The sequence below is a fragment of the Salmo trutta genome, chromosome 3 (assembly GCF_901001165.1).
Source record: "Salmo trutta chromosome 3, fSalTru1.1, whole genome shotgun sequence".
Lineage (NCBI taxonomy): Eukaryota > Metazoa > Chordata > Actinopteri > Salmoniformes > Salmonidae > Salmo > Salmo trutta.
The window spans coordinates 72065148-72073491 of NC_042959.1; the positions used below are offsets into that span (position 1 = coordinate 72065148).

An 8344-nucleotide genomic window follows, 5' to 3' on the forward strand; every position below is an offset into this window, starting at 1 on the left:
GTGTCTGGGCTATGTTCTTGAGTGTCTGGGTAGTGTTGTGTTCTAGAGTGTCTGGGTACTGTTGTGTTCTAGAGTGTCTGGACAGTGTTGTGTCTGGGCTGTGTTCTAGAGTGTCTGGGTAGTGTTGTGTTCTAGAGTGTCTGGGTACTGTTGTGTTCTAGAGTGTCTGGACAGTGTTGTGTCTGGGCTATGTTCTAGAGTGTCTGGGTAGTGTTGTGTTCTAGAGTGTCTGGGTACTGTTGTGTTCTAGAGTGTCTGGACAGTGTTGTGTCCGGGCTGTGTTATAGAGTGTCTGGGTAGTGTTCTAGAGTGTCTGGACAGGTGTAAGGTTCTTGCGTGTCTTCTCAGTGCTCTGGGTTCTGCGTAGACTGGGTTCACTCTCGGCAGGTGTGGATCATCACTGTGTTCTTGCACTGCTGGCAGCGGACTGAGCAGCACCAGGAGAACTTACAGGAGCAGCGCTGCACCATCTCAGCCCGGCCTGCCCGGTACCCTGGCCCACAACACACCAGCTCACAGCCATCTGGGGCCAGCCGGGAGGTGCCTGGGAGGAGAGGATGTAGACGAGGTAGAGGAAAGGAAATAAGGATGTGAACATACAAAACAGCCTGATCACCTAATAAAACGTAAATGCTTTATCCCAGCGCTGCTGATGTGACTGAATCTCACCGTTACAGCGTCGGCCGACCGTCCCGGGGATCCCATTGTCGGGGTCGAGACGGCAGAAGTCTGGAGAGACAGCGAGGTACACCAGGTCCCTGGCGGCGGGAGGTTTGACCTGGGGGTCCCGGGGCAGCAGGGCTGTCCTGGAGCCAATACGGGACAGACGCACCTGGGTGAGTGGGGGTATTTGTTGAATGTTAGAGATTTTGAGAAGACTGGAAGCAGTAAAACACACTAATTTCCAATGGTTTGTCACCTATTAAATGAATAATGAAGATGATATCCCAAATATATGGCTGTACCTCTGTGGCTCCATCAAAGCGTTCCTTCAGCACGGCGCCGACGCGCCGAAATGGGGGCATGACTTTCCAGCAGGTCCTCAGCTCACAGGATCCCGAGACACCATGACACTTACACTCCACCTGCATGTTATGGAGGATAGCCTGGGGATGGAGGAATGTAAAAGAACAATCAGGAAGTCAAAGGAAACGACTAAAAAAGATGATGTGAAGATTGATGATGTCATCAGAGTGCCCCACCGCCACCAACCTTCCGTCCAGCCTCGTGGTTATGGACATTCATGAGGGGTCGCCCTGCCGACATCCCCTTGGCACGCTCTGTCTCATCCACGAAGGTTTGGGAGAAGGCCACACCATATGAAAGGTTATCACTGCACCCAGACCACTGGAAACCTGCAGGACAGAAAGAAAGATGTTGATAGCATCTGCACATTTTCCAGCTATGTATTTCAAGACAATAGAGACAAAGTTTAACTGACAGACAGCAAGAGAGACAGACATATAGACCGATGTCTAGACACAAGCGTAGACAGAGGATCAGAGGCCCACACCCCAGACTCACCCTCGGGACTGACCCCTCTGACCTTCCTGTCGCAGCCACACCGCTCTAGCTCCCCCCGGCTGCAGCCTCGCGTCACTGCAACCGCTACCGCCGCCGAGGACAGGGCGTGCACAAAGGCCGCCTCACGCGTGCCTGGTTTTTAGAAGAGTTCAAGACAGCAATTGACTAATTTACCATGTCATCACATGTCCTTAGTCCTTCTGATTTCAGCCATGTGGAATCAACAGCTTCTCTGTTACCAGCATGTTAATGACTGTGGTACAACCCCAGATTTCCAGTGGTAACTAGAGAGGCCCTGCTGTCCTCACCTTGGTTCATGACTCTACCGAACACGTTGACTCCACGCGGGGTGGTGGAGCAGTTCCAACGGCGATTACGAAACTGGTGCTGGCACTGATCAGACCAACAGCCAAGCCAATGGGACCAAGGGTTCAGGGTTCATATAGACAGGCAGATAGACATTTTACATAGGTGCTGAGGAGAGTGCTTTGGTCAAGCTGATGCAATTGTTTAATACTTTACTGAGTACAGATGAGGGGGATCTTAATGATGCTGGTTAAAGATGAAGAAGAAGATGATCCATAATAATAATAATAAATTCAAATGGCTGATCTTAAATAAACTCTTCCACATGGACTTCACTACTTTTGTAACACAACCGATGACAGTTCTGTCCCAGGCTCATACCTCCTCTATGACCATCTCGGCTGCCTTGCGCACAGACTCCATGACCTCTCCCCGCGCCCTGCACACCCCCACCTGCCCCACAGACAGTCCCCTCAGCCGCCCACAGGGGGCAGCACCCGACACGGGCCGCGAGCGCGGCATCCTCGCCAGGGAGCTGAGAGAGATAAAGAGAGGGAGAGGGGAAGATGCAGGAGAGAGAGGGGAGGGGCAGAGGGGGAGATAGAGGAAGAGAAAGTGGGGGAGATGGGGATTGAGGGAGAGCGAGGGGGTAAATGGCGAGAAGGGGTGAGATTAAGGATAGAGGGATTGGAATAGAAGGGGCGAAAGAGCCAATGATGGGTGAAAGAGGAGTGAACACAGGGGACAGGGTTTCAGAGAGAGAAAGAGAGGACAAGAGAAAGACCGGCAGACAAAAGGGACAGAGAAGACACAGTGAAGGGAGGGAGAGAGAAAGAGAAGACAAGAGAAACACCGGCAGACCAAAGGGACAGAGAAGACACAGTGAAGGGAGGGAGAGAGAGAGAGGACAAGAGAAAGACCAGCAGACCAAAGGGACAGAGAAGACACAGTGAAGGGAGAGAGGACAAGAGAAAGACCAGCAGACCAAAGGGACAGAGAAGACACAGTGAAGGGAGGGAGAGAGAGAGGACAAGAGAAAGACCAGCAGACAAAAGGGACAGAGAAGACACAGTGAAGGGAGGGAGAGAGAGAGAGAGGACAAGAGAAAGACCAGCAGACCAAAGGGACAGAGAAGACACAGTGAAGGGAGGGAGGGAGAGAGAGGACAAGAGAAAGACCAGCAGACCAAAGGGACAGAGAAGACACAGTGAAGGGAGGGAGAGAGAGAGAGGACAAGAGAAAGACCAGCAGACCAAAGGGACAGAGAAGACACAGTGAAGGGAGGGAGAGAGAGAGAGGACAAGAGAAAGACCAGCAGACCAAAGGGACAGAGAAGACACAGTGAAGGGAGGGAGAGAGAGAGAGGACAAGAGAAAGACCAGCAGACCAAAGGGACAGAGAAGACACAGTGAAGGGAGGGAGAGAGAGAGAGAGGACAAGAGAAAGACCGGCAGACAAAAGGGACAGAGAAGACACAGTGAAGGGAGAGAGGACAAGAGAAAGACCAGCAGACCAAAGGGACAGAGAAGACACAGTGAAGGGAGGGAGAGAGAGAGGACAAGAGAAAGACCAGCAGACAAAAGGGACAGAGAAGACACAGTGAAGGGAGGGAGAGAGAGAGGACAAGAGAAAGACCAGCAGACAAAAGGGACAGAGAAGACACAGTGAAGGGAGGGAGAGAGGGAGAGAGGACAAGAGAAAGACCGGCAGACAAAAGGGACAGAGAAGACACAGTGAAGGGAGAGAGGACAAGAGAAAGACCAGCAGACCAAAGGGACAGAGAAGACACAGTGAAGGGAGGGAGAGAGAGAGGACAAGAGAAAGACCAGCAGACCAAAGGGACAGAGAAGACACAGTGAAGGGAGGGAGAGAGAAAGAGAGGACAAGAGAAAGACCAGCAGACCAAAGGGACAGAGAAGACACAGTGAAGGGAGGGAGGGAGAGAGAGGACAAGAGAAAGACCAGCAGACCAAAGGGACAGAGAAGACACAGTGAAGGGAGGGAGAGAGAGAGAGGACAAGAGAAAGACCAGCAGACCAAAGGGACAGAGAAGACACAGTGAAGGGAGGGAGGGAGAGAGAGAGAGAGAGAGAGAGGACAAGAGAGAAAAGGTCAGCAAGGGAGAGACAAAGAGAGAAAGGGGAGCGACAGAAAGAGATTTAGAGGCACGTCACCATCTTTTAAAAGTTATAGCATGACAAACAAACTCTCTCTTTCTCTCCCTCCGGACGCCAGACTTACAGCCAGTTGGTTGCCATGGTCGGGTGGGTTGCCCATAGCAACAGCAGGAGGAGTTGTGCCGTGAGATTGACAGCGGAGACAGTTGGCATCAGACTGTCTGTCTGTCCGTCTCCGTGGGTCAGTGAGTGTCCTTGGGCGGCAGTCTGCCCGTTTCCACGGTTATGCCTCGTTGTCCGTCAGTGTGTCAGTTAGTTCTATGTTTCTGGTTCCGAGCTTGGGGATGATCCCCTCATATCTGCAGATAGGAGAAGGTCGACCTGGTTAGTTCAGTAATGTGTTCTGTCGGAGAAGCTCATCTCTCCCTCTTACAGCTTATTCACAACCATCAGGTCTGTGATCAAGACTGTAGATGAGGGTGCTATTTCATTTACTATGAAAAATGCTATATATAATACATAACAAGTTCTCTGGATGAGTACAGCTTAGTAATAAAGGTGGGTTCTTACCAGTTCATGTCCAGCACTGTCCAGTAGTTTATCTGTTTGGAAATGTGTCTGACCAGATTGAAAATGAAATCAAATTTCTTAGTGAACGGTATCAATCTTATAGATGAACAATTTCCACCTGTGTGATAGCAGAAACATGCCTATAGGAAGGTCTTGTCATGTAAAGTTATCCAGGTACACGTCTTAAAAAACGAAATTAGCAAATAAAAATGGTCATATCCAAATAGTATAGTTCTTGACCAAATAAAATTACTTTTTAGAATGATTTGGCAGACAGTGATCAAAATTATGACACTTTTTGTTTGTCTGTTTCCCGTCTCTCTCTCTATCTATCTATCTCTTGCTCTCTCTCTCCATCTATCTCTCTAGAATTTTTTTGAGAGAGAGAAAGAGACTAATATAACACAAAGGACAAAAGTGAGGGAAACTCAACATCCAAAAAAAAACCTAAAATGTTGGTAGGTAAATATGTAAAAAAAAGCATTTTTCCTCTCTGCTGTTTGTCCCTTGGTTGCTTTCCCTCGTTAAGAAAACGAATGTGTGTCCAGTCCCGTAAAAGACCGAAAGAAAGAGTGAGAATGGTGAGATGGGAGTGATGGGTTATAAAGGAGGGAGAGAGCGAGGCAGGCAGGCAGGGCGGGAGAGAGAGAGAGAGAGAGAGAGAGAGAGAAGAGAAGAGAAGAGATGCATGGTGGCAGTCAGAGGGAGGGGACACTGTGTAATGGTTACACTACAGTACATTAACATTGACACTGATGAATGGCATGGGCTCCATTGTGCATGTTAAGCACAAGACATAATATGTGACCCTGACTATGTGTGTGTGTGTGTGTGTGTGTGTGTGTGTGTGTGCGTGCGTGCGTGTGTGCGTGCGTGCGTGCCCACCAGTTTCCAAGAACTTTAAAAGCACCTGTCAGAATATGTCCCTGTTCATTCAGTGGCCCTAGCTACAGGTTCTCACTGATGCCACATTGTGTGTTTGACTGAAGCGTGCAGTGGTTACAGTGGCCTGTATGAAATACCCAGCAGAAGATGAAGGACCCTGGGACTAAACATCTCCCTCTGCAACTGGACTTCCTGACGGGCCGCCCCCTGGTGGTAATCGTAGGAATTAACACATCCGCCACGATGATCCTCAACATGGGGGCTCCTCAGGGGTGCGTGTTCAGTCCCCTCCTGTACTCCCTGTTCACTCATGAATGCACGGCCAGGCACGACTCCAACATCCTCATTAAGTTTGCTGATGACTCAACAGTGGTAGGCCTGATCACCGACAACAATGAGACAGCCTATATGGAGGAGGTCAGAGACCTGACCGTGTGGTGCAAGGACAACAACCTCTCCCTCAACGTGATCAAGACAAAGGAGATGATTGTGGACTACAGGAAAAGGAGGACCGAGCATGCCCCCATTCTCATCGACGGGGCTGTAGTGGAGCAGGTTGAGAGCTTCAAGTCCCTTGGCGTCCACATCCCCAACAAAGTAACATGGTCCAAGCAAACAAAGACAGTCGTGAAGAGGGTGACGGTAGAAGCTGTTGAGGAGCCTTCAGGGCGCCGACAGAGATGGCCGCCTCGCTTCGCGTTCCTAGGAAACTATGCAGTATTTAGTTTTTTTATGTGTTATTTCTTACATTGTTACCCCAGGTAATCTTAGGTTTTATTACATACAGTTGGTAGGAACTATTGGATATAAGAGCAACATCAACTCACCAACATTACGACCAGGAATACGACTTTCCCGAAGCGGATCCTCTGTTTTGCCCACCTCCCAGGACAATGGATCGGATCCCAGCTGGCGACCCAAAACAATGACGGCGTAGAAGGGGCAGACGGAGCGGTCTTCTGGACAGGCTCCGTAGACGGGCACATCGCGTTCCGCTCCCGAGCAAACTACTCGCCAATGTCCAGTCTCTTGACAACAAGGTAGACGAAATCCGTGCAAGGGTAGCCTTCCAGAGAGACATCAGAGACTGTAACGTTCTTTGTTTCACGGAAACATGGCTCACTCGAGACACGCTATCGGAGTCGGTACAGCCAGCTGGTTTCTTCACGCATCGCGCCGACAGAAACAAGCATCTTTCTGGTAAGAAGAAGGGCAGGGGTGTATGCCTTATGATTAACGAGACATGATGTGATCATAACAACATACAGGAACTCAAGTCCTTCTGTTCACCTGACTTAGAATTCCTCACAATCAAATGCCGACCGCATTATCTACCTAGAGAATTCTCTTCGATTATAATCACAGCCACATATATCCCCCCCAAGCAGACATATCGATGGCCCTGAACGAACTTCATTTGACTCTATGTAAACTGGAAAACACATATCCTGAGGCTGCATTTATTGTAGCTGGGGATTTTAACAAGGCTAATCTGAAAACAAACCTGCCTAAATTCTATCAGCATATCGATTGTGCTACCAGGGCTGGCAAAACCCTAGATCATTGTTATTCTAACTTCTGCGACGCATATAAGGCCCTCCCCCACCCTCCTTTCGGAAAAGCTGACCACGACTCCGTTTTGTTGCTTCCAGCCTATAGACAGAAACTAAAACAGGAAGCTCCCGCGCTCAGTTCTGTTCAATGCTGGTCTGACCAATCGGATTCCACGCTTCAAGATTGCTTCGATCACGTGGACTGGGATATATTCCGCATTGCGGCAAACAACAACATTGATGAATACGCTGATTCGGTGAGCGGGTTTATTAGCAAGTGCATCGGCGATGTCGTACCCAGAGCGTCTATTAAAACATTCCCAAACCAGAAACCGTGGATTGATGGCAGCATTCGCACAAAACTGAAAGCGCGAACCACTGCTTTTAATCAGGGCAAGGTGACCGGATACATGACCGAATACAAACAGTGTAGCTATTCCCTCCGCAAGGCAATCAAACAAGCTAAGCGTCAGTATAGAGATAAAGTAGAGTCGCAATTCAACGGCTCAGACACGAGAGGTATGTGGCAGGGTCTACAGTCAATCACGGACTACAAAAGGAAAACCAGCCCCGTCGCGGACCAGGATGTCTTGCTCCCAGACAGACTAAACAACTTCTTTGCTCGCTTTGAGGACAATACAGTACCACTGACACGGCCCGCTACCAAAACCTGCGGGCTCTCCTTCACTGCAGCTGACGTGAGCAAAACATTTAAACGTGTCAACCCTCGCAAGGCTGCAGGCCCAGACCGCATCCCCAGCCGCGTCCTCAGAGCACGCGCAGACCAGCTGGCTGGTGTGTTTACGGACATATTTAATCAATCCTTATCCCAGTCTGCTGTCCCCACATGCTTCAAGAGGGCCACCATTGTTCCTGTTCCCAAGAAAGCTAAGGTAACTGAGCTAAATGACTACTGCCCCGTAGCACTCACTTCCGTCATCATGAAGTGCTTTGAGAGACTAGTCAAGGACCATATCACCTCCACCCTACCTGACACACTAGACCCACACCAATTTGCTTACCGCCCCAATAGGTCCACAGACGACGCAATCGCAATCACACTGCACACTGCCCTAACCCATCTGGACAAGAGGAATACCTATGTAAGAATGCTGTTCACCGACTACAGCTCAGTATTTAACACCATAGTACCCTCCAAACTTGACCCTGGGTCTCGACCCCGCCCTGTGCAACTGGGTCCTGGACTTCCTGACGGGCCGCCCCCAGGTGGTGAGGGTAGGTAACAACAACACCGCTGATCCTCAACACTGGGGCCCCACGTTCTCAGCCCTCTCCTGTACTCCCTGTTCACCCACGACTGCGTGGCCATGCACGCCTCCAACTCAATCATCAAGTTTGCAAACGACACTACAGTGGTAGGCTTGATTA

General features: G+C 49.9%; 1 protein-coding gene across 2 annotated transcripts; it reads right to left on the reverse strand.

The window, feature by feature from the left end:
- Nucleotide 1: 1 nt before the first annotated feature.
- On the reverse strand, nucleotides 2-5170 carry LOC115188006 (protein Wnt-4). 2 transcript variants are annotated; one of them, XM_029747065.1, is made up of 9 exons: nucleotides 4518-5169; nucleotides 4072-4306; nucleotides 2212-2365; nucleotides 1833-1917; nucleotides 1525-1656; nucleotides 1213-1355; nucleotides 966-1106; nucleotides 670-832; nucleotides 2-544 (listed from the first exon to the last, which is right to left on the reverse strand). In XM_029747065.1, exons 2-9 carry the CDS (start codon nucleotides 4158-4160, stop codon nucleotides 375-377), a joined length of 1077 nt encoding a protein of 358 aa, XP_029602925.1. In that variant the 5' UTR covers nucleotides 4161-4306; nucleotides 4518-5169; the 3' UTR covers nucleotides 2-374. The 2 variants fall into 2 exon arrangements, with proteins under 2 accessions (XP_029602925.1, XP_029602926.1); XM_029747066.1 differs by having other exon boundaries at nucleotides 457-544; nucleotides 670-806; nucleotides 4518-5170.
- Between the last annotated feature and the right edge of the window lie 3174 nt (nucleotides 5171-8344).